Source organism: Lepidochelys kempii, chromosome 6, assembly GCF_965140265.1.
Source record: "Lepidochelys kempii isolate rLepKem1 chromosome 6, rLepKem1.hap2, whole genome shotgun sequence".
Taxonomy (NCBI): Eukaryota; Metazoa; Chordata; order Testudines; family Cheloniidae; genus Lepidochelys; species Lepidochelys kempii.
In genome coordinates this window covers 124235322-124261499 of record NC_133261.1, presented here as the reverse complement: position 1 = coordinate 124261499, position 26178 = coordinate 124235322, and the positions used below count along the sequence as shown (strand labels likewise).

General features: G+C 41.3%; 1 protein-coding gene across 3 annotated transcripts in view; it reads left to right on the top strand.

The window, feature by feature from the left end:
* Positions 1-26178, top strand: part of PELI2 (pellino E3 ubiquitin protein ligase family member 2) — a 230938-nt gene that overhangs the window by 187964 nt on the left and 16796 nt on the right. For all 3 annotated transcript variants that reach the window (XM_073350039.1, XM_073350041.1, XM_073350038.1), the window contains one exon: positions 20126-20227. In XM_073350039.1, the coding sequence (XP_073206140.1) occupies positions 20126-20227 (102 nt within the window). The remainder of the gene's footprint in view (positions 1-20125; positions 20228-26178) is intronic.

Here is a 26178-nt window from a genome sequence, read left to right as displayed (position 1 = left end):
AAACATTGTCGCGGGTGGTTCTGGGTACATATCGTCAGGCCCCCCTTCCCTCCCTCCCTCTGTGAAAGCAAGGGCAGGCAATCGTTTCGCGCCTTTTTTCCTGAGTTACCTGTGCGGACGCCATACCAAGGCAAGCATGGAGGCCGCTCAGCTCACTTTGGCAATTAGGAGCACATTAAACACCACACGCATTATCCAGCAGTATACGCAGCACCAGAACCTGGCAAAGCGATACCGGGCGAGGAGGGGATGTCAGCGCGGTCACGTGAGTGATCAGGACATGGACACAGATTTCTCTGAAAGCATGGGCCCTGCCAATGCATGGATCATGGTGCTAATAGGGCAGGTTCATGCTGTGGAACGCCGATTCTGGGCTCGGGAAACAAGCACAGACTGGTGGGACCGCATAGTGTTGCAGGTCTGGAATGATTCCCAGTGGCTGCGAAACTTTCGCATGCGTAAGGGCACTTTCATGGAACTTTGTGACTTGCTTTCCCCTGCCCTGAGGCGCATGAATACCAAGATGAGAGCAGCCCTCACAGTTGAGAAGCGAGTGGCGATAGCCCTGTGGAAGCTTGCAATACCAGACAGCTACCGGTCAGTTGGGAATCAATTTGGAGTGGGCAAATCTACTGTTGGGGCTGCTGTGATGCAAGTAGCCCACGCAATCAAAGATCTGCTTATATCAAGGGTAGTGACCCTGGGAAATGTGCAGGTCATAGTGGATGGCTTTGCTGCAATGGGATTCCCTAACTGTGGTGGGGCCATAGACGGAACCCATATCCCTATCTTGGCACCGGTGCACCAAGCCACCGAGTACATAAACCGCAAGGGGTACTTTTCAATAGTGCTGCAAGCTCTGGTGGATCACAAGGCACGTTTCATCAACATCAGCGTGGGATGGCCGGGAAAGATACATGACGCTCGCATCTTCAGGAACTCTGGTCTGTTTCAAAAGCTGCAGGAAGTGACTTTATTCCCAGACCAGAAAATAACTGTTGGGGATGTTGAAATGCCTATATATATCCTTGGGGACCCAGCCTACCCCTTAATGCCATGGCTCATGAAGCCGTACACAGGCAGCCTGGACAGTAGTCAGGAGCTGTTCAACTACAGGCTGAGCAAGTGCAGAATGGTGGTAGAATGTGCATTTGGACGTTTAAAGGCGCGCTGGTGCAGTTTACTGACTCGTTTAGACCTCAGCAAAACCAGTATTCCCACTGTTATTACTGCTTGCTGTGTGCTCCACAATTTCTGTGAGAGTAAGGGGGAGACGTTTATGGCGGGGTGGGAGGTTGAGGCAAATCGCCTGGCTGCTGGTTACGCGCAGCCAGACACGAGGGCGGTTAGAAGAGCACAGGAGGGCGCGGTACACATCAGAGAAGCTTTGAAAACCAGTTTCATGACTGGCCAGGCTACGGTGTGAAAGTTCTGTTTGTTTCTCCTTGATGAAACCCCCCGCCCCTTGGTTCACTCTACTTCCCTGTAAGCTAACCACCCTCCCCTCCTCCCTTCGATCACCGCTTGCAGAGGCAATAAAGTCATTGTTGCTTCACGTTCATGCATTCTTTATTCATTCATCACACAAATAGGGGGGTGACTACCAAGGTATCCCAGGAGGGGTGGTGGTGGAGGGAAGGAAAATGCCACACAGCACTTTAAAAGTTTACAACTTTAAAATTTATTGAATACCAGCCTTCTTTTTTTGGGCAATCCTCTGTGGCGGAGTGGCTGGTTGGCCGGTGGCCCCCGCACCGCGTTCTTGGGCGTCTGGGTGTGGAGGCTATGGAACTTGGGGAGGAGGGCGGTTGGTTACACAGGGGCTGTAGTGACAGTCTGTGCTCCAGGTGCCTTTGCTGCAGCTCAACCATACACTGGAGCATACTGGTTTGTCCTCCAGCAGCCTCAGCATTGAATCCTGCCTCCTCTCATCACGCTGCTGCCACATTTGAGCTTCAGCCCTGTCTTCAGCCCGCCACTTACTCTCTTCAGCCCGCCACCTCTCCTTCCGGTCATTTTTGTGCTTTCCTGCACTCTGACATTATTTGCCTCCACGCATTCGTCTGTGCTCTGTCAGTGTGGGAGGACAGCATGAGCTCGGAGAACATTTCATCGCAAGTGCGTTTTTTTTTCTTTCTAAGCTTCACTAGCCTCTGGGAAGGAGAAGATCCTGTGATCATTGAAACACATGCAGCTGGTGGAGGAAAAAAAAGGGACAGCAGTATTTAAAAAGACACATTTTATAAAACAGTGGCTACACTCTTTTTCAGGGTAAACCTTGCTGTTAACATTACATACATAGCACGTGCTTTCGTTACAAGGTCGCATTTTGCCTCCCCCCACCGCTTGGCTACCCCCTCAACCTTCCCCCCCTCCCTGTGGCTAACAGCGGGGAACATTTCTGTTTAGCCACAGTCAAAGAGCCCAGCAGGAATGGGCTCCTCTGAGTGTCCCCTGAAGAAAAGCACTCTATTTCAACCAGGTGACCATGAATTATATCTCACTCTCCTGAGGATAACACAGAGAGATAAAGAACGGATGTTGTTTGAACGCCAGCAAACATACACTGCAATGCTTTGTTGTACAATGATTCCCGAGTACGTGTTACTGGCCTGGAGTGGTAAAGTGTCCTACCATGAAGGACGCAATAAGGCTGCCCTCCCCAGAAACCTTTTGCAAAGGCTTTGGGAGTACATCCAGGAGAGCTGTGAATGCCAGGGCAAAGTAATCCTTTCACATGCTTGCTTTTAAACCATGTATAGTATTTTAAAAGGTACACTCACCGGAGGTCCCTTCTCCATCTGCTGGGTCCAGGAGGCAGCCTTGGGTGGGTTCGGGGGGTACTGGCTCGAGGTCCAGGGTGAGAAACAGTTCCTGGCTGTCGGGAAAACCGGTTTCTCCGCTTGCTTGCTGTGAACTATCTACAACCTCATCACCATCATCATCATCTTCTCCTTCGTCCCCAAAACCTGCTTCCGTATTGCCTCCATCTCCATTGAAGGAGTCAAACAACACGGCTGGGGTAGTGGTGGCTGAACCCCCTAAAATGGCATGCAGCTCATCATACAAGCGGCATGTTTGGGGCTCTGACCCGGAGCGGTCGTTTGCCTCTCTGGTTTTCTGGTAGGCTTGCGTCAGCTCCTTCAGTTTCACGCGGCACTGCTTCGGGTCCCTGTTATGGCCTCTGTCCTTCATGCCCTGGGAGATTTTGACAAAGGTTTTGGCATTTCGAAAACTGGAACGGAGTTCTGATAGCACGGATTCCTCTCCCCATACAGCGATTGGATCCCGTACCTCCCGTTGGGTCCATGCTGGAGCTCTTTTGCGATTCTGGGACTCCATCATGGTCACCTCTGCTGATGAGCTCTGCATGGTCACCTGCAGCTTGCCATGCTGGCCAAAGAGGAAATGAGATTCAAAAGTTCACGGTTCTTTTCCTGTCTACCTGGCCAGTGCATCTGAGTTGAGAGTGCTGTCCAGAGCGGTCACAGTGGAGCACTCTGGGATAGCTCCCGGAGGCCAATACCGTCGAATTGTGTCCACAGTACCCCAAATTCGAGCCAGCAAGGCCGATTTAAGCGCTAATCCACTTGTCAGGGGTGGAGTAAGGAAATCAATTTTAAGAGCCCTTTAAGTCGAAATAAAGGGCTTCATCGTGTGGACGGGTGCAGGTTTACATTGATTTAATGCTGCTAAATTCGACCTAAAGTCCTAGTGTAGACCAGGGCTTAGAGGTGGAAAAACCCCAGCCTTAGGCTGTAACTGCCCTGCTTTAAGCAATTTATCCTGAATTGGCACTCTCAGTTGGGTCCTGCCAGAACCAGCATTGTTACAGTGGGGGAAGAGGCAGTGGGGAACGAAGGGGGATGGGATAGGGGCAGGGGGCAGTGTGGAGAGGAAAGGGGATAGGGTGGGGAGAGGAAGCAGATGGAGGATGGGGCAGGGGAAGAGAAGGGAATAGGGTAGGGTTGCCACCCATCCAGTTTTACCCAAACAGTCTGGTTTTTGGCTTCTGTGTCCGTGTGTCATTTAGGGTTGTCAGGTGTTTGGGGATTTTGGGATCTGGCAACCCTAAATGGCACCTGAACCAAAAGTCCAGTTACTGTGGGGTGGAAGCTGGTGTCTGGTCACTAACCCATGCCAGCCCTTGCTCAACCGGGGCCGCCCTCTGCCTGCAGGCAGGCTCCTTGAGACGATACAACAAGTGACACAGAGAGTGAGAGGAGCAAGCAATTGGGACAGGGCCTTGGGGGGGAAAGAGATGGAGAAGGGGGTGGGGCTTAGGGGAAGAGGCAGAGCAGTGGCAGGGCTGTTGGGGGAAGAGACAGGGAAAGGGTGGGCCTCGGGGGTCCGGTTACCAGTATTTAGAAAGGTGACAACCCTAAATTAAATTTTAGAGTAAATTAATGAAATCAGAAGTTAAACAATATTGAACAGGCTAAGTAACCTGAGGTCAATGAATTGTATATATTCTGTGCATCATCCTTTCTTTTTTAGCTGCTCCATCTGGTTTAATCAGTCATCCCTAAGCGTTGCCTGCTGAGGGCATTGATTGGGGCTCCTATGCACTACTATTTATAATATAAATAATAAATAACAATAACCTGTATCACTCCTGAGACATAGGTAAGTAGTAAATTCATTGTACAGTTAAACTGGCATAAACAACTAAGCGCTTGTCTATATGGAGAGCTAGTGTGTGGCAAGTCACAGTGCGAATATTAGCGTTTGAAGTGGAAGTACTTCAAGGTGCGCTACCTGATTTTTAGTGCATGGTAGCAGGATCCACATGGCCACCTAGTGCATGGCAGGATAGTGCTCTATAGACTTGCACCATGACTTGCTGCATGCTAACTCATTCTGTAGACAAGCTCTAAGCAACTTGCCCAGTGTGTGTCAGTAAATCAGTAGCAGAGCTTCCAATAGTGCATCCCCTGAGTTAGGGTCTTGGCTTTAATTTGAGGTGGGGTGGGTGGGAAGCTTGTGGCTCAGCTTTGCTACATGGAAACTCCCATCTTTTGCTTACATTAAGATCTGTTGATGCAGCAGTAGAGGTGCTTGCAACGGTGTAAGTGCTAATTACACTTTAGGCTGCATGACATGGTGCTGAAAATACTTGCGCTCAGTATACATTAGTCCCTATACTGCTGCTCATGCCTGTGATGGAAAACTGGTACAAATATTTGTACTTCGTTTGCTCCGATGAAGTGGAATCGTCCATTTTGAATCCATGAAATTGAATTAAGGAGGTGGGGACATCAGGGGTAGACCATCCGTTTTTTTGTTTTGGTTTCTTTTTAACTTAAAATCCCTTTTTAATGTGCAAATAAAATCTGACACTTCTATTCTTTCCATCCTATAGTTTTAAATTACTAAAGTGAATGGTTAGTAGTTCTGTTATTTGTATTGCATTAGCACAAGTCATGGACCAGGACCAACTGTGCTATTCACGGTGTGAACACAGGACAAAAGACAGTTCCTTCCCCCAAAGTTTACAATCTAGTTTTTTAATAGTTAGTAAAACTTCCGTTTTTACAGACGTTTTTCCTACTGGGACATTTGTTGCTTGAAATATTTTTCAATGTTGAAAGACGAATCCAGTGCATAATTGATGAGCAAATAACCTGTGCTCTAGTTGCCCAGCATCACCATCTAATAAATATTTAACTTGCACAAGTTAAGAAAGCTGAAATGCTTTGATCAGACTATACTCCACCATTGCAGTTTGACATTGATGGGCCTTTGGTGCTCTTGAATTCCACCCTTAAGTGCCTAAATATGGATTTCTGAGTGTTTACTGTAGGCAGCTGTTTTTGAAAATTTTAGTCTATGCATTAAAAAGTTCACAATAATTCTGGAGTTTATACTTTCTGTACATTAGCTGTTAACAGTGAAGCAATTTTTGTTCTGCAATTGCAAAGATTTTGTTTGGCAACAAAGTTTTATATTTTTAATGTCAGACTTGTGCACATGCTTAACTTTAAGCACACGAGTACTTGACTTCAGTGGGGCTATTTGTGTGAATAAGGTTAAGTACCTGTTAGAGTATTTGCAGGATCAGGATCTTGATATTCAATACTTTGTGGGGAGTAGTTAGTTATAGCAATTTTGAAAAAGTCAAAAGATCCGCTAGAGGCATTTTAAAAAAGTAGTTTAAAATTTATAACAAATTAAGGTGTAAAGTTGCAATAGTACAAATTTTTAAATTACAAAGCCTCAACCTGATTTAGATTTGATGCCTTAGAAATATCAAGTGACTTAAATCATATTTAATTCAATGATTTAAATCGCTTCAACCTGGGGAGCAAACTCTGTAGACTCTACTGGCCAGTGCCTGCCTAAGGGACTTGCACATGGAAGCAGCAGTTCTGATTAAACGTATTCTATTGTTCAAATTACATCTTGCCGAGTCTCTTTTTTTTAAACATTCTTCCTCCTACAAAGATCAAGATTGCCTTTACTTCATAATTATATATAATAGGTCCCCTGTGCTTGTAAATGATCTTATTTAGAACAGTTTGTTTGTATTCTGCAAAAGCACACTCTGTACTCGGCGTGTTAATATTCTTCTTTGTTAACTGCTGATGTTTGGCGCAACATTAAAGCGAAAACCTAATGGATACATGGTTTTAGGAGAAACTAGAAGACATCCAAAAATAGTCACTAAACCATTTTGCATTGGGATTATTTTTGTCTTGTGCTGTAAGGTTTTTTGTAACTGGGCTTCCAAGTTTAGGAGTTTATTTTACTGTGCTAGAATATAGAAGAACTTGAGCTCTATGTTAAAAGGAGATTTTGAAGAAAATATCAGAATACTTTCCTGCAGCAGGTTCCCCTTTGTGCTTTCTGCTGACCCAAGAAAGGGCTAAACTGACTAGCTTATGGTAATAAATTGACTAGCTTATTGCTATTTGTATTTTATTTCATATATTTATGTGAAATGTATAACTTTGATAGTAGTTTGTTAATCTCTGTTACTTTGAGTGGAAGGTGCTTGGAAATCCCACTTTAGATGATGTCTAAAGATGAACTGATTTTTTTTTAACTATATTCAGAGCTCTAACTGTATAGGAGAGAGAAGCAGTATGGTGGCTTTTGGATATGCTTCATCTAGTGTCGTGTGGTAGAAAGTGAAAACCTAGAATTTTAGTTTACAGCAAATCTGCGTGGTTTGAATATTACATTTTTTTTAAAGCTAGAGGTTTTTAAGAAACTGGATTTTTAAGGAAATATTTTTTTTTGCTCCAAATGTTAACATACGACTTTTGAATAAGACTGTTCACTTTAATTTTATGTGCGTTAAATTCCTAGACTTAATGTTATTGAGTCTTGTACTAGTAGCATAGTATTCAATATCTTATGAAGCTATATGCGTGTGGTTGTAGCCATGTCGGTCCCAGGATATTAGAGTGACGAGGTGGGTGAGGTAATATCTTGTATTAGACCAACTTCTGTTGGTGAGAGAGGCAAGCTTTCAAAAGACGAATCTGGGAGCTTAAATTTAATTACTCTGCTAGACACCAAAAATCATAGACTGAGCAGAGACACTGGATTTATGGCTTATTCCAACAATCTATAGCGAACAAATACCCTCTTTTTGTCCTAATATTGCAGAGGTGTTAGTGGGCCACTCTACCTTGAATATGTGCTAGCTACTTTTAAACAATCTGTTCCGTCTTGTATCTAGCAGGGATGCTAGGAGTTCCTTTCCCAGTCTGAAGAAGGGGGTGTGTGTGTGTGTGTGTGTGTGTGTGTGTGTGTGTGTGTGTCCTGAAAGCTTGTCCCTTTCACCAACAGAAGTTGGTCCAATAAAAGATATCACCTCGCCCACCTTTTGTCTCTCTCATTATGAAGCTAGCAGTTAACAACTTAGCCAAAAAACAAAAAATTGAGGTGAGGACCTTGGGCCATATACCTTTCTACATTCTTCAGCTACTTTTAATTCTACCTTTTGATGTGGGTGTTTGTATTGTTAAAAAAAAAAAACAACTCTCTAGAAAGCAAGGACAAGTGCAATTCTCCCTCCCTCCACCCCCAAAAAACCATTACCAGTTTCCAACCATTCATCCACTATACTGTAGCAATAATTATTCACACCAATTCCTTTCTACTATGCTCGCTGTCATTGAAACAGTGCTACCACACTAAACACAGTGAAAAATTACACTGTAATACGCAACCTTATCTTCAATCAGGTTTGAAAGCTTATGCTCAAATAAATTGGTTAGTCTCTAAGGTGCCACTAGTACTCCTTTTCTTTTTATGAGTTCATGTGAAAATGTATGTGTGCACATCCTGGATACTTGTGTGATTGGTCAAAGTTAAATGTGTAGCAGAAGTTCTTTGATAAGATATGAAAATTTTGAGTAATCACTTGGTTGGTGTGTGTGTGTGCTCTGTTTTCTGTATAGAGATACTGAGATTGTGAGCCTGATTCTCTAACATTGGTTTTAGACCATTTTTCCAATGACTTTTTAAAATTGGTTAAATGCCTCTAGGGGTATGATTTGGGGTGACTCTTTCAGAAAGGTCAGAAGGTACTATCCTGTTATGGAGCAAGGAGATACTTAGAAGTATAGTAGCTGACTGGCAGTGTGATACTGTCTTACAAGGCATAGTTGGAAACAAATGCTGATACTGGAAACTATGTGTTTGGAATTCACTTTGAAGTCATTGTGGTCTTTTGTATAAAGAGTTTGCTCCAGAATCTACCCCAAGTTAATTTGTTCCCTCCCTAAGTGATCTAGTAGTGATCTCCTTGCTTGTATGTAAAGTCTTCTTGACTGGGTATAGAAGATCCATCCAACTTTGGATGTTTGTGTTTGGAAATTTGTGTTTCAGGGGAAAAGTCACAGCAATACAGGGCCAAGGAGGAGGGCAGATAAAATATGGATGGGGATGCCCTTCTTCCCCAAAGAAAAATAGCACAGTAGCGGTTTCTTTCTTATTGTCTCATTATCTCTGCCCCTTAAAACTAATAGACAACCTTTTTGCTTCTTTCTGTAAGAAAACTGAAAAGCCCCACACAAGTCTTGCTTAGCTATATTGATGCATGTTACATCATCTCTGACCTTTTTCACCACAAATTTAATTCAACAACTGTTGTAGCAGTCTGGTCTGTTTTGAGAGAGTTCTCTTTTAACTCAGTGTGTAATATGAATAGGCTTGGCAGAATTTGATCTTTATTTTTCCCCTCTAATTTTGACTGATAGTATTGATGTTTGTTAATAAGCATTTTGAAATCTTTTTGATTTGTTTTAAATGTTCACAATTGTTGGGACAGACAATGTCTTTAATGACAGATATTGACATTCAAAAAGTTAAAGCTTTATAACCATTAAAATATAAATTGTCAACTTCACATGTCAAAATATACAAATTAAATATCCTTAAAACAAACTCAAATCAAAAGTTCTCAAGCAGTGTTTTTTATCTTGCCTATTTGTAGATTTCAGTTGTCAATTTGTGTATGTATGGTGAAATCAACATTTATGGACTTTGAGGAATAAGAATTAATCCTTGCAAGTCTAAATATAAACTAAGAAATACTGTCAAATTTGGCAGTTATTTAATGACAGGACCAGTTTCAATAGAATTTAAGTTTCATTGAATGAATCTGTTGAAACTGACTTTGTTTTATGAAGAGAATTTTCTTCAGTAGTAGGTAGCAACATAAAATTCCTTATTCCTAAGATAAAAGCCTTAACAATCTAATTGAGTTGCTGGGAGTGTGTGAGGGAAAAGTTCCTTCACTCTTGGTATGTAACAGTTCTGTTTTATTAAACTATTTCTGTAAACAATCAGTATTGTTGGCAAGGGTAGGTTCATATCTATTTTTATTTCTCATGAGAGATTTTTGGGCAGCTGCTCAACACTTTTCAGTGTTAAGGTAACTATCCAGAGAGTCTTTGGCTGTCTTAATATAAAATCACTCTGTCAGATTCAATATATAGTGTCTGGAAGCTGCAGAAAGATCTGAAACGTCTCATCTCATTAGTATACTAAGACTGCATGCCAGTAGTGGTGGCTTTATCAGTGCTCCTAGATGCTGCTGATTCACTGGAACACACATTGCTCATGTACAGTTTGTACAAAATCTCCAATGTACTTTATCAGTAAAAGTCACTTGAGGAACTTACATTGTCACTTCAGTTTTCTTCCCTTTTTTAAGGATTCTGACTGGTGACTTCATGTAAGTGTGTGCCTGATACACTCTGAGAGGAGAACATCCATGTTTCTCAAGGACAGTCGTGCCCTCAGGATGCATTCACTGCTTTGTTCTTGATGTATACTATGCATTAATAGCTCTCTGTCTTCTCTACAGGTAGCTGGAAAAACTTTCTGATGGTTAGTGTACCCTGCTTATACTGCAGTTATTGTAGTGACTCTTGTAGTGGCGCAAAGTTTTGGGCCATATCTCAAAGTACAGCTTCGAAGCCATGGTATTGAGTTTCTAGGTGTGTATCCTTCAAGGAGAAGATCCTGCCCCTCCTGGATGAGTAACAGGATTATTCTAAGAATAACACTGTCCCTTCAGGAGACCACGGATAAGGCAGAATTTGTCCAGCAAACCTTTACCATGTAATGTTAGGGAATCGCTCTGTAAAATATGACAGGTTTCAGAGTAGCAGCTGTGTTAGTCTGTATTCGCAAAAAGAAAAGGAGGACTTGTGGCACCTTAGAGACTAACCAATTTATTTGAGCATAAGCTGAGGTGAGCTGTAGCTCACGAAGGTGCCACAAGTACTCCTTTTCTGTAAAATATAACTCCCAGAAATAACTTCTAAAAAATAAGTTTCTTTATGGAAAACTGCTTTGTTGCCTCTTAAATTCTATGGCTATCTGTGGCCATCTCACTTATTTCGAGAAAAGGGAGAAAACAAATGTTCATTTAGGAGATGCTCTTTAGGACAAATAGTTACTTAGTTACGAGGCACCCGTATAGGAACGGCTAGGCCGAAGGCTCCAGCAGCGGCATTGGGAGCGGTGCATTGTGGGCAGCTATCGCAGCATGCAAGTGACTGCAACGTGCTTTTCAAATGGGGTGGGGTGGGGTGGAACGTTGGTTGTGTGTATGTATGGGGGGAGAGTGTGGGTTTTTGGGGGGGCCGAGAGCATGTCAGCATGCTGTCTTGTAAGTTCAGATAGCAGCAGACCCCCTTCTCCCCCCCTCCCCCCAGCATTCCACACTAATGGCTTTCTTTGTCTCGGAGCAGATAAGCAGCCGGCTGTCAGAAATGGAGCTTTCAAAGGGCATATCCGCATTCCTGCAGTGATTCAAAAACAATGACAAGAGTGGCCACTTGACTTAAGGGGATTATGGGAAGTTTCCGGAGGCTGATCAGAGTGCAGTAATGCAGCATCTCGTTCACACTGGTGCTGCAGCACTCCAGCGGGGGCGCAGCAAACGTTACTCCACTCGCCAAGGTGGAGTACCAGCAGCGCTGTAGCTGCAGAGTCAGAGCGCTCTACGTGCCTTGACAATGTGGACAGGTAGTGAGCTAGTGTGCCTGGGGCTCCTTTATTGCACTGTAGCTTGCAAGTGTAGCCAAGCCCTTAGTTACTGAGCAAACACTTAAACATTACCTTATAACGTGGGATACAGATATTATAAGTAAGATTAATGCATACAGCCACTTACAAGCATTTCATAAAGTTTAAACACTAGACACATTTTTACAAATCTAATATCTCTCAACAATGCTAACACACAGTGAAACAGATTGGTTTCCAGCTATGCATTTGTCAGTGTTCAGTGAGGTCTAAGGGGCTTGGCATGAGCTGGCAATTGGTCTGCCAGCATCACAGGAGAGAGAAGGTCATTTGGTAGGAGATGGAAGGAGAGGAAAAAATGGTTTGGTAGTGAGAAAAGGGGGAAGAGACTAATGCCCTTAAAATTTTCTCTCTATATTTGAAACACTTGGGAGGAGAGACAGATCTTCTGACACAGTTAAACCCTAGTGTGTTAGGCTGGTGGTCATTTGTTTTTATTAAATGATTTTGTAAACTTCAGCAATGACCTGCAGTTCTTAAACCCACATCTCCTCCTATCTCTTGTACACTCAGTTTGTAACGATTTCTCTCCTCCCTCTAGGGGCATTCTTACTAGTTCTATTGTGGATCATATGCTCTTCTTTGGTGTGATATCTTATAATTCATTCTGCTGGTGAATCACTGAAGAGAGCTGTGTATTTAGAGAAAAGTCAGTCTGAGTTCTTCTGGGAACCGTGCGGAGCCAGCGCAGGCAGGGAGCCTGCCTTAGCCCTGCTGTGCCGCCGACTGGACTTTTAGAGGCCCGGTCAGCAGTGCTGACCAGAGTCGCAAGGGTCCCTTTTTAACCAGATGGTCTGGTCGAAAACTGGGTGCCTAGCAACCCTAATTCTAGCGAATACCAACTGCTTCCACGTTCCATAGGTTTCACTGAAGGATTGTTTTTCAGTCACCAGACTTAGGTGGTTTGTAGGGCTATAAATCCATTTGCCTGCAAACTCAGTCACAGTAGCTATGTCAGGTATGACATTTAAAGGAACTGAGAATCCATTACTTAATCACGACAATACATTGCCAGGCTCCAGATGTGGTGAGCTTGCCCCATTGAATCGTATGGGGTTTATCACTGTTCTTCTTAAGTGAATTCTGTTACATGAGAAATCACCTGATGATGACTCCAAAGGAATATTTAGTTCAGCAGCTTTGTGTAGTAACCTATAACAGTAGTATCTGTAAATGCAATATGAATACCCTTCTTTAAGGAAATACAACATTGCCAGAATTACATTCATACAAAACTAGTTCAAAGTCCCTTTTAGCCACATTTGTCCCATGTATAGTTTGTACCATGTTGTACCATGTTGACAGGGAGTCAAATTTAGCCCTGGTGCAAGTTACACCCGGACTGTACATGGCCCAGAAACAGCAAAAAATCTTCCTTTTACAGTGTTTCAAATTTAGGGATTTATTGAATCATTTTAACTATTAGGCTGATTATCATTTGGTTTTAGAAAATGACCATGAGCTACATTGAAATCTCTTCAGTAAATGTTGGAGTTAACAAATTTGTGCACAGGGTTTTTTTGCCCATTTAATTTTAATACAGATTTGCCTAGTTCTGCAAATATTTCTTGTGAGGAAAATGTTCAATAAATGCAACTGTTTTAAAAACCTGGTTTTTGTTCATATTCATGTTAGCGGCATCTCCTTTCCTTTCCTTTTTTTCTGTGTGGATTTGCTAACCCTTTGTCTGAGGGCAATCTCATGAATGTTTCAAGATATTCATTTAGCTGTTGGTGGGAAAATTTTGACAGCTGAGAGGTTAAAGGCTCAGGAGGTGTTAGTGTGGATACCCAGATAACATGTGCACAGTAGGCTGAAATTCCTTAAGCTTAAAGACCTCGTTGTAATGCTAATGTAAACACTCACTCCTTCTGTTTATAAGGGAAGCAATAACATGAAAAGAACTGGTATGTGGCTGAATAGGAAGCAGATGGAGAGACTTTTTTTAAACAGCTGTGACTCAGATTCTGGTTGATACGGGCACTTTTCCCCTCCCTCTCTATGCATACAAAGCCCATGAAGTTTCCATGACAATGTTCTCTTGCCAAAGGTTACAGCTATTAAGTATAATTTTTTTGTCTGCTATCATAAGTCAGTATACATTTCCAGCTTTATTGTAGTCTAGTACTATAGAAGCAATAATTCTGGGTAATTGAGGTTTAGTTTTTACATTACTATGGAATAAAAAACCTGCAAACCATCACTCTTTAGGTACAAATAGTATGATTATATTAATTGAAAGGAATTTTATTTTAAACCATGTCATAATTGGTAGATTTCAGAGTAGCAGCCGTGTTAGTCTGTATTTGCAAAAAGAGAAATTCCTAGTTTTAAATAGGAACATAAGAACGGCCATACTGGGTCAGACCAAACGTCCATCGAGCCCAGTATCCTGTCCTCTGACAGTGGCCAATGGCAGGTGCCCCAAAGGGAATGAACAGACAGGTTATCATCAAGTGATCCATGTCCTGTCACCCAATCCCAGCTTCTGGCAAACAGAGGCGAGGGACACCATTCCTGCTCATCCTGGCTAATAGCCATTGATAGACCTATCCTCCACGAATCTATCTAGCTCCCTTTTGAACCCCGTTATAGTATTGGCCTTCACAACACGCTCTCGCAAGGAGTTCCAGAGGTTGACAGTGTGTTGCATGAAAAAAATACTTCGGTATAAAATGGTCAGGAGATTCTGTTCTGACTTGGACAAAATTTCATTGCTATAATTTGCTTTTCCAGTACCAAAATCTACACTAGCTTTGACTTGTGGATTCATGGCCATTGGGAATATGTTAATTTTACCTTTTTCACCATCCCTTGTTCACTAGCTAAAATCTCCTTTCCCTATTTCTCTTTAACTCTATGCAAAGGAAGGATTCACGCTTACCAATTTCATCCTTCAAGTAGGTGTGGTTCATAGAAAAAAGGGTCTGAAAGAAATAACACTTAAGTCATGTGCCCCTCTTTGAAAGTCATATCAAACTTCAATCGATATTGCTCCCCCATGCACTAATACGGAGAGTAATATACATTTTAAAATAATACTCTAACCCAAAACAGAATTTTTGTACAACTTTTTTTCACCTGTATTAAAAATGGAAATACTGATGCAACCATACCAGTGGTTGTGCTACCCATGTTAGGGGCAAGGGTAGAGTCCATCGTGTCGGGGGGGTTATTTAGTCAGGGGGTACTCAGTTAACGCCCTCTTAATAAGGAGCTGATTTTAATAAAGTATTCTAAAATCCACATGCATGCATAGTGAGAGTCTCAAATATTAGTATGTCACAGGAGGAGTAGGGGTAGGGGAATCCTACTTGGGTGTAAACTTGGGGTCATTTGGTCAAGGAATTCCTCAGATACAGTACAAGCAGCTCATAGTCAAATTGCTTTAAAAAACATGGATAGCAAGATGGTCTTGAAAATGGATATCCCATAATAGGGGCTAAGACTCTAGGAGAAGAGAACCTATAGGGGTGACTGGATCCGTTCATATCTCTTCAGTTCTCCCATGATCCAGAAGGTTTTGCAGAACCCCTTCCCTCTAATCCTCAAAGTGGAATACAGCGTCTGGGGCTCTGCTCCACTCCCCCTTGCTGCATCTATTTGGTAGATGTGCTCCTCAGAGCCTGTTAGTTTCCACCTTCTTTCCTCCACTTGCCTCCTGGAGCAGTACGGGAGTCCCGGAAGGGCCAGAAAGAGGGCAGAGTTGGTAGTTGAGTAGCAGTGGTGTGTCCCTTTAGCCTCCGTACCCAGAGGTACGTGCCAGTTGTACCTCCTGCACTATCACCATTTCATCAAAAAGAGGAAATTCACTACCTCAGAACTCTGTATTGAAGTTAAGGTTGACCGGCACTGCCTTGTACCTCTCCAGAAGGTATACATCAGCCCCACCCCACAACCTGGATTCTTCCTTCTGAGTGATGTCCCATCTTGCCCTGACAGACAACACAGCACTCTGTCCTTCCAGACGATATGGAGCACTGCAGGATGGAGCACACGGTATAGTGTAGGAAAAGCCTGTCAAACTGTGTCCTCACTAAAGCAAAGGTTGTATTTAGAGCAGGCTTTGTGAACACCGCATGATATTAGAGTAGCAGCCGTGTTAGTCTGTATTTGCAAAAGAAAAGGAGGACTTGTGGCACCTTAGAGACTAACCAATTTGAGCATAAGCTTTCGTGAGCTACAGCTCACTTCATTGGATGCATGCAGCCGATGAAGTGAGCTGCAGCTCACGAAAGCTCATGCTCAAATAAATTTGTTAGTCTCTAAGGTGCCACACGTACTGCATGGTATGTTTACACTGTAGCTGAGAGCAAGCCTCGCAGCCTGGATAGATAAATTTTTGCAGGCGTGGCTCCCTCTAGCATGCTAAAAATAGATATGTAGATGTTGTGACTTCAGAGACCAACCTGTAATGTCTACACAGCTATTTTTAGTTCACCTGTGTGAGCCCTGCTAACACACGTCTGTTTGCTCAGGTTGGGAAGATTGCTTCCAACTGCAGTGGAGACATACCCTAAGGGCTACACCGAGACTTTGCTCAACCACTTCCCAAACCAAAGTTGCCTGATGTTAGCACCCCATGTCCTAAGGATTCCCTCTGGAACATCACGTGCCCTTGACTCTGACCTGTAGTGCACTAACTGCTTCAGATCTCCATGGCAAACAGGCTTTTGTGTTCTTCTTGCACAACCAATGCATCTCCCCACAGAAATGAGCCGTCCATGATCTCTGGCATCTGCGAAGGGGGGCAGATGCACCTTTCTTCATGTTTCAGCATGCACTGTGGCAACCTGCTGCAAGTAATCCCTGCACCAGTCAATATAGCTGTCCTTAACACAATGTAGGGCAGTTGGAGTGCATGCAGACAAATGAGAGAATACAGTTGTGGGACACACCACAGAACATAAAATGGCACATTACTTCATTACTCCTGATGTCTGCTTATTATAGGGCAGCCCTGGCAGAAACAAACTTATCCTACATCCCCCCTCTCCCCTCCAAAGTAACTCTTGCCAGCTCCAAGGGGCAGAATTAAGGTTGCAGGGCTCATGTGCACCTTTAAGTCTCGCTATTTCCTGGTTTTCAGAGGTTTAGCTATAGGTGTGGTTGATGTTCTAGGAAGTATTGAGGCGCTACATTAATGAAGTTTTTGGGTAGTGAATTAAATCAGATGCCAACTTTTGCAAATCTATCACAGATTTTGTGATATTTAGTGCGTTTTCTCAAAACGCCAACTCCTGGAGCAGTACAATGATGTCACAATCTCCACTGTGTTTATTTTTTTTAAATGAAATAAACTGTCCTTCATGGTTGTGGTGGAAAGCTTAAAAGCACAAACCGCAAAGGCCCTTAGTGCAAGTTGTTAGGTAGGTTCTGTACCTTTCTGTGCTTGTACAGTGCCCGATGCACTGGGTGCTACTGGAAACAAACAGTTTTACTTTAGTGGCCAATTGCTTTCTAAGGCAAGTAGTAAAAATACATATGAAAATTTCTGTGAACTGGAGCAACTGCCTGGGCTGTATTCACTGTGGAAAGTATGTCTTGTACACTTGGAACAATTTCTGAGCATTTTGAAAAGGAGTTATACAATACCAGGAAATACACTGCTAAATTCAGTTTTTCAATGGAAGGGGGAGAAAAACCCTGCTGATATAACAGATTGAAAAGGTGCATCCATTGCTAGATACATTACTTCAGATGTGATTTTCATTTCTCAAATCTGAAGAAAATGACAGCCTTTGGCAATATTAATTAATTTTTCTAAAGCCGAGGTTATGAGTTAGTCTAAAAGTAATTTCAGGTAAACCAGCTTCTAAAGTAGCTAGTATATGGGTCTAAAATAAGGTGTCTACAGCTCAGGTCACCTAGTAAATGCTAATAGGAACCAAATGAGAGTTCGGGAATTAAAGCCGTAATGCATTAGTGAGCGTGTGGTATAGGATTCATTGGAATATGGTGACATTTATGAAGGGCCTAATATTACAGCTCATACATCAAAAGGATTTGTTTTTCAGATTGCGTTAGACTGCTTTGTGACTAGTGAGGGCTGGATTCTAATCTAATGGCTGGAGGAATGGAGATAAAAATAACTTATAGGCATGTCCTGGCCTAGTTTTTTTCGGAGAAAGTATTGGTCAGGGTCAGTCTAATAACGATTAGACATGCTAAAGGAGCCAAAATTCTGATTAGATTTATGCAATCTATGCCACATAATTAGTACCTGTAAAGGTCCATAGTATGTTACAGAAGTAAAAAACATACTTTACGTTGACAGCAGTAGAATGGTATGCTGGAAAAAAAAAAATCAGACTAGTTTAGCGGTCTAGGCTAAAAGTTCACTTGATTTGCTCTTTCAGTTAGAGACAGCACTATATAAAGTGCCCATTAGCTCTGAGACCGATAGGACTTGTGTTTCCAGAGTTGGTCATTAATCTTTCCAACCCCTATTAATGTTTGTAATATATTTATATACTAAATTTGTCTTCACGTTTGTAAATGTGGTTATGTATATTAAACTTTGCTGCTTTCTGTGTTTAAAAGTTGTATGATTTATGTTACATACGTTGTTTTCACTATTTTATTTATACTGCAGTAGCACCCACAGACCATAGTCAGGGCTCAGGACCCTATTATGCTAAGTGTTGTATGTACAAAACGTAAAAGATTGTCTCTGCCCTAAACAGTTTACAGTCTAAGGCCCAATCCTGCAGTTTTTGATATGCTGGCAGACTGCTGACTTGTATAGAGCCCCAATGACTTCAGTGGCAAGATGGGACCTAAATAGATAACAGGTGACTACAACAAATGGTGAGACAGTTATGATCAATGTAAAGTTATAAATGCATGGAACTTCTGTAATTTATTTATACATTATAGCAGTTATAATTACGTGGGATAGATTGCATAAATCTATGGAGAAATTAGCTTATCAGTGATTACTGTGCATGTATAAATTCATAATTAAAAATGGTCCAGTTTTTGTCCATTCATAAAACAAAACATCATAGCCTGAAATCTTGTAACCTCTTTAATGTTGTAAGTTGTATTCCATGAAACTGAAATATGGCTAAACATGTTCACCTGGAACAATGGGATGCATTTCTTCTTCCTTACAATAGTGTGATTTAAAAAAAAAAAAAAATTAAGTCTGGAATGTTAGACTTTGCTGTTTCCGTGTTTTCTGTGGCTTTCTCAGACGTTTAATGGTACTCCAAAAAGCTTTTTGTGGCTCATTTAAGAAATCAACTCTATTGCTTTGGGATCAGTTAGAAAGTCTCAAAACAATTTTCAGGGACTTTATTTCACTATCTGAAGCAATAAAGAAAAGTATACCAAGCTGCTCAATTTAACTATCCATTTCCATATTGGATACTTGTCATTTTGTAAATCAAGAGAAATATGAATAAATCACCAGTGTGATAGATGATCTCTTTAAACATCGGTTGATCTAATTAATTATGGCATCATCTTTTAGAGTTGTGACCAGTGTTGAACTTGGGCATTTTTAACCGACTTAAATTTCCATTCTATTGGTACATGTACTCTGTGCTGCAGAAATTCTATTTATATAGATGCATCTGCGTGCTGAATAACTATTAATTCTGCAGACTATGCTGATCTCAATAACTTGAGCCAAACTGTTCAGTCTTTACAAACTAAAAAACTATATTTCATCTGGAATGAGTTAATGTTGGCTGGTTGTTTTGTTTTGGAAGATGTAATTTTTAGATTCTAATGGTCTTGTGTCACTGATCATAAGTTAGTTGGTGTTTCACTTGCGTTAGTACCCCCTTCTGAAAATTTGAGAAAAAATAATTTCTTAGTACTTTGTCCTTTGATATGAGGCTGAAAAGTGTTCTGAAAAAGTCAAGTATTATTTGCACTGGATATTCTTTAGAAATGAGTATGAACTTGTATGCAGTTAATGTATTATCCCGTTATCTGCCGGACTTGGTTTTTTCATATTTTTTTATAATGGTTACATTGTATATTCAATGTAATGCTATTCTGGTAAATTCAGAAAGCTTAAAAATCATTTTGTTTCAAATGAGTTACTACTTTAAACTTTATATGTATAAAAACAGTGAATCACTGATGCTATTTAAGCTTTAGATAACTCTTGCTAAAAATTGAATAAAATTAATTTTTTAATAAAAAATAAATCTAGTTTAAGTGTGGTGTCTTCTTTTCTTTTTTGTTTTTGTGCAAAGGAAGATGGGGTATATGGATGCCAGGATTCTGAGGGGTAGTAATTTTAGGCCCATGATGAAATTTCAAAAACAAACCTGGTAGACTGGGGATCTAAATTTCTCAAATATTAGTTACGCTTGTAGTCTTAAAATACATAGGGAGCAAACAGATACAGTTCTTGAATCCGAAAAGCCATTGTAAGAACTAAGGTGTTTTGTTTGTGTGTCGATTTACTCAGCTTTGTAATAGAATGTTGTAGTACACTGTTCTTTTTTCTGGATTATTGTCAGGTGTTTATTTAGTGAAATGAGTCTGATTATAATGTTTAACAGTAAACTTATGTGAAATGGAAATATCTTTTTGTTCTCTTATTCAACAGGCCATCAGCTGTAAAGGTCAGCACAGTATCTCTTATACGTTATCCAGAAACCAGACAGTTGTAGTGGAGTATACACATGATAAAGATACAGATATGTTTCAGGTAAGACTCTGCTTATTAAAATAGTATACTTGGTATACAGCCTCTGCAACCAATCCCACTTGTACTCTTTCTTAAGTGTTACCTTTGTGCTATAGAATTCTCATGGCCATATTTAGAGTTCCTCTTCCTATTGAACAGGCTATCTTTTTTAACCAGAGCCAGTAACATCCTTACCCCCTTCCACCACTGTTTGTTTTCAATACGGGTATCATAGCAGCTGTAAAAATGGCACATGCAATGTATTTGGGAGCATTAAGAAACACTAAGGCCCAGAATACAACTAGAGTTAGAGGGGTTGGAGTAGAAAGGGAGTAGTTGGGAGCAGGAGATGGGAGAAGGAAGGGAGAGGCAGGAGCAAAATGGGGTCAGAAGACGGTGGGGCAGGAATAGGAACATGGATGGGAGCCAGGGATGAGAACTATGCCTTCAAGGAGGCAGGGGTCCTATGGAAAAAATATGTGATCTTGTAATTAAAGATTGCATCATAATGCATATAAACAAAGACACTGAATTGAGGATGCACAGGAAGCCTTATTTCTGGCATTGTCTAACTTTTGAGTGCTTGACTTTGCAACAGTAACATTCTCTTAACGTAGGTTATTTTTTAATGTCATTATTAGGGCTGTTAACTCACATGAATATTGCGATTAATTTTTTTAATCATGATTTAAGCGCAGATTTCATCGCACTGTTAAACAAAAGAATTCCAATTGAAATGTATTAAATATTTTGGATGTGTTTCTACATTTTCAAATATATTGATTTCAGTTACAACACAGAATACAGAGTTTACACTGCTCACTTTGTATTATTTTTATTACAAATATTTGCCCTGTAAAAATGATAAAACAAAAGAAATAGTATTTTTCAGTTCACCTCATACAAGTACCATAGTGCAATCTCTTTATCATGAAAGTGCAACTTACAAATGTAGATAACTGCACTCAAAAACAAAACAATGTAAAACTTTAGAGCCTACAAGTCCACTCAGTCGTACTTCTCGTTCAACCAATTACTAAGAGAAACAAGTTTGTTTACATTTACGGGAGATAATGCTGCCCGCTTCTTATTTACAATGTCACCTGAAAGTGAGAACAGACGTTCTCATGGCACTTTAGTAGCCGGCATTGCCAGGTATTTACATGCCAGATCTGCTAAACATTCCTATACCCTTTCATGCTTTTGCCACCATTCCAGAGGACATGCTTCCATGCTGATGATGCTCTTTTTAAAAAAATATGTGTTAATTAAATTTGTGACTGAACTCCTTGGGGGAGAATTGTTTCTCCTGCTCTGTGTTTTACCCGCATTCTGCCATATATTTCATGTTATAGCCGTCTCGGATGATGACCCAGCACATGTTGTTCATTTTAAGAACACTTTCGCTGCAGATTTGACAAAATGCAAAGAAGGTACCAATGTGAGATTTCTAAAGATAGCTACAGCACTCAACCCAAGATTTGAGCATCTGAAGTGCCTTCCAAAATCTGATTGGGATGAGGTGTGGAGCATGCTTTCAGAAGTCTTAAAAGAGCAACACTACGATGCGGAAACTACAGAACCCGAACCACCAAAAAAGAAAATCAACCTTCTGCTGGTGGCATCTGACTCAGATGATGAAAATGAACATGCATCGATCCGCTCTGCTTTGGATCTTTATTGAGAGAACCCATCATCAGCATGGACTTGTCCTCTAGAATGGTGGTTGAAGCATGAAGGGACATATGAATCTTTAGTGCATCTGGCATGTAAATATCTTGCAATGCCAGCTACAAATGTGGATGCCTGCTGTCGCTTTCAAGTGACGTAAACAAGAAGCAGGCAGCATTATCTCCTGCAAATGTAAACAAACTTGTTTATCTGAGTGATTGGCTGAACAAGAAGTAGGAATGAGTGGACTTATAGGCTCTAAACTTTTACATTGTTTTATTTTTGAATGTAGTTATTTTTTGTACATAATTCTATATTTGTAAGTTCAACTTTCATGATAGAGATTGCACTACCATACTTGTATGAGGTGAACTGAAAATACTGTTTCTTCTGTTTTTTACAATGCAAATATTTATAATAAAAAATATATGTACAGTGAGCACTGTACACTTTGTATTCTGTGTTGTAATTGAAATCAACGTATTTGAAAATGTGGAAAACATCCAAAAATATTTATGTAAGTAGTATTCCATTATTAACAGTGTGATTAATTACTATTTTTAATTGCTTGACACAATTTCTGTACATAGTTAGGGTCACTAGGCTGAGGAAAAAACTTGCACAGTCTTTTCTTGTCAAGGCCACACACGTTCATCTTAACAGTAATTAAATCATCCTACTTTGAGTTATTAAATGCCTTTGTTCAGTCTGTAACACTGAAAAGCGTCCAGCACTTGGTTTTCTTTCGGTTGACAGAAGAGGAGAGGAAATGGCCTAACTATCCAAATGTAAATACCCTCTGCTCCAGTCATTTTCTATTCTTGCTCCATGCAAAGTTCTCCCAGGGGAATCTGTCAAACGAACCTGTTATCTTTTTTTGATGAGATTACAAGTTTGGTTGATAAATGTAATAGTGTTGACATAATATACTTAGTCTTCTGTAGAGCATCTGACTTGGTACCGCGCAACATTTTGATCAAAAAAATAGAGAGAGAAAAAATTAACCTGGAATTCATTAAATGGATTAAATGCTGGGTAACTGATCAGTCTCCTGTTAGGGGGCTTATTCCTTCACCCACTTACTTCCCTGGTCCTTCTCGCACGAACAGAGAGCAACAATACCCGAAGTCCAAAGGTGCAAACAATTCTATGTTTATTGGGGTGAACTTCCAGCAAGCATGATTCCAGTTTCCTTCCTTAGTGTTCCCCTTTCCAGCTCTGACACCACAGAGGCTTACCTGTGTCCCTGTTCCCATTTCCCCCTTTAGCTAAACATGATTCCAGATTCCCCACCCCCATTCCCTGTTCCCATTTCCCCCCACCCACCCACTCACTTCCTGATTGACTGCAGACTATATAGTAAAACTTGAGTTCTGCTTAGCTATACCTTAACCAATCATTTTCCTGAAATTTAACTAACCAATCCGAACATATTGTAACATGATTTAACCAATTATATCCCACCATCTTAATTAGTTTACACCCAGCAAAATTAATTATACAGCAGACAAACTATCACAGAACCAGGCAGAGATTGTACAGACAAACAATGGGGACTACAGTGATAGAACAAACAGAGAAATGAGGATTTCACATCCCAGCTATTGATAAGTGAGTTCTTGCCAGACAGGATGCTATCAAACTAAGTTTCCTTTTCCATTTTCTAGGCACTTCCCTTTCTCTGGAGGTGATAGGCACTATCAGGACAGGATTGTATTCTAACAGCCCAATAGCACCTTATTTCAGTGTGACTAGTTTGGAATGTGAGGAGATGACCAGTTGCTTCCCAGCTTATGGCTGCCTCTGCTGCTTAGCCAAAGGCCTTAGCCTAAGAACAGGGCCTCAGACTGTCACAGTAAGAGAAGGACCTTACACTGGCAGATGGTCATTTTGATTCTTTCTTTTATACCTCTATAACTAGCCAAGTGATAAGAATACACCTAAATTCTTAGAGTACAGGCCTTTACAGACAGGCCTGAATATCTATATCGTAACATCTCCAAATGAGGAATCATCACTGAATAGGTGTGTTTTTATCACCCTCCACGGGTGGTAAGAGGTGCTGCTACTTGGTGTCGGGGCAGGACACGGGGGTGAGGAAGTGAAGGGTATGGAGCACGAGCATGCACAGCTATTTCCTAGGCACAATTCAGAGACGGCTGACTCAGCTGGTGTGGATTGTGCAGCTAGGGAGGCTCGCGGGTCAGGGGCCCGATGTTGAGGTCCAGATCCATTGGAGAGGCAGCTGAGTGAGCAACCCTGCTTTGGCTGAGGATTTGCCTCACAGTGGCAACCTTGCGCAGAGCCTTCTGTCCCCTCTGTGACGAGTTCAGTCACAGAGATCCCCTTGGGACTATCAACTGATGTGCTGAGACTACCTCTGAGCCTGTTTTCTCTGCCAGTTTGGGCCTCCAGAACCCTGCCTTGCTGAGCCAGACACACGTGTCTGCTCCAACACAGACCCATGGTTGAACCATGCACCCCAAAGCTGCAGACTTAACTGAAAACAGCTTAAGTGCTCCTGTCTCCGGCACCCAGACACCCAACTCCCAATGGGATCCAAACCCCAAATAAATCTGTTTTACTCTGTATAAAGCTTATACAGGATAAACTCATAAATTATCTGCCCTCTGTAACACTGATAGAGAGAGATACATAGCTGTTTGCTCCCCCAGGTATTAATTACTTACTCTGGGTTAATTAATAACCCAAAAGTGATTTTATTAAGTATAAAAAGTAGGATTTAAGTGGTTCCAAGTAATAACAGACCGAACAAAGTAAGTTACCAAGCAAAATAAAACAAAACATGCAAGTATAAGCCTAATGTATTAAGAAACTGATTACGGATGAAATCTCACCCCCAGAGATGTTCCAGTAAGCTTCTTTCACAGACTGGACTCCCTCCTAGTCTGGGTCCAGCAATCACTCACATCCCTGTAGTTACTGTCCTTTGTTCCAGTTTCTTTCAAGCATCTCTTGGGGGTGGAGAGGCCATCTCTTGAGCCAGCTGAAGACAAAATGGAGAGGCTTCCAGGGCCTTTTATATTCTCTCTTGTGGGTGGCACAACATGCAACATGATGGCGTTTGTAGCACCTGGGCAAGTCGCATGTCCACGAATGATTAAGCTTTTTGCAGGCTGACGCCATTGTTCACATGTTAGTTTGAACGTTCCCAGGAAAGCTCAGATGTGGACTGGCGTCTCCCACAGTCCATTGTCAGTTAAGTGTTTCTTGATTGGGCACTTACTGAGAATAGTCCTTTCTCAAGAAGCTGACCAAATGCTTCACTGAGGCTACTTAGAATCAAACACATCGAGATACAAGTACGTAGCCAATATTCATAACTTCAAATACAAAAATGATACATACATACATACAGCATAATCAAACCCAGCAAATTACAACCTTTCCATAGACACCCCACTTGGCCGCCTCTGTACAAGACCTGGTGCAACCATAAGACCCTATGATCTATACGGTCACAGTTCATGTCAATAACGTCACATGTACTATAAAGGAATGATGATCCTCAATGTATTTATTGAGAATGAAGGCTTTATTTTTTAGAGTAGAGCAATACTTCCGATGTTCTGTTTAAAGTAGTAGGGTCAAATTCTCTTCCGTTGTCATTGAGTGAAATTCCATTAAAGTCAATGGATCTACACTTGTTTACATCATCAGAAAATTTGGCCCACCATCTTCAAAGAGTGATCTTAAGTAGTGTTCTTTGACAATAGACATGAGTGATCAATGAGTGGGTGACTACTTATAGCTTTTAATAACAAATCGTGGGCAGTGAGGCTGTCTGACAGATTATGATTGGAAAAGTTATGATTGACTTTCAGGAGTACTTCAGCATTACTGTACATCAGTGTTTGTAGCCCTAGCATGTTTGATGTATGTGTCCCAAACTACATCCTATAGCTCTCTAAATAAGAGCTCATAAAGTATTAAAACAAAATCGAAGCAACAATCTGCAAATTGATACTTGGTAGCATGACCTTCCAAAAGAAAGACACTGCGTGGGGGAACTAAATCTTTCAGAGAAATGGTAATGAAATCCAGAACCGTTCACCTCTAAATTGGTAGTTCAAATCTAGTGTAGGTTCAGAGTAATTGTCCTCTGACTCTAATGTCTAATGACTTAATGGTCAATTTACCTCCTAATGGATAAGTGCCCATGTGGCCAAAATCATTACAATTGATACTGATTAACGTTTTTTGGGTTCTTTTTGATAGTCTCAAAGGCAAAAGATTTGAATTGGCATGGAAACCGGATAGCTTTCTCTCGTGAAGGTAGT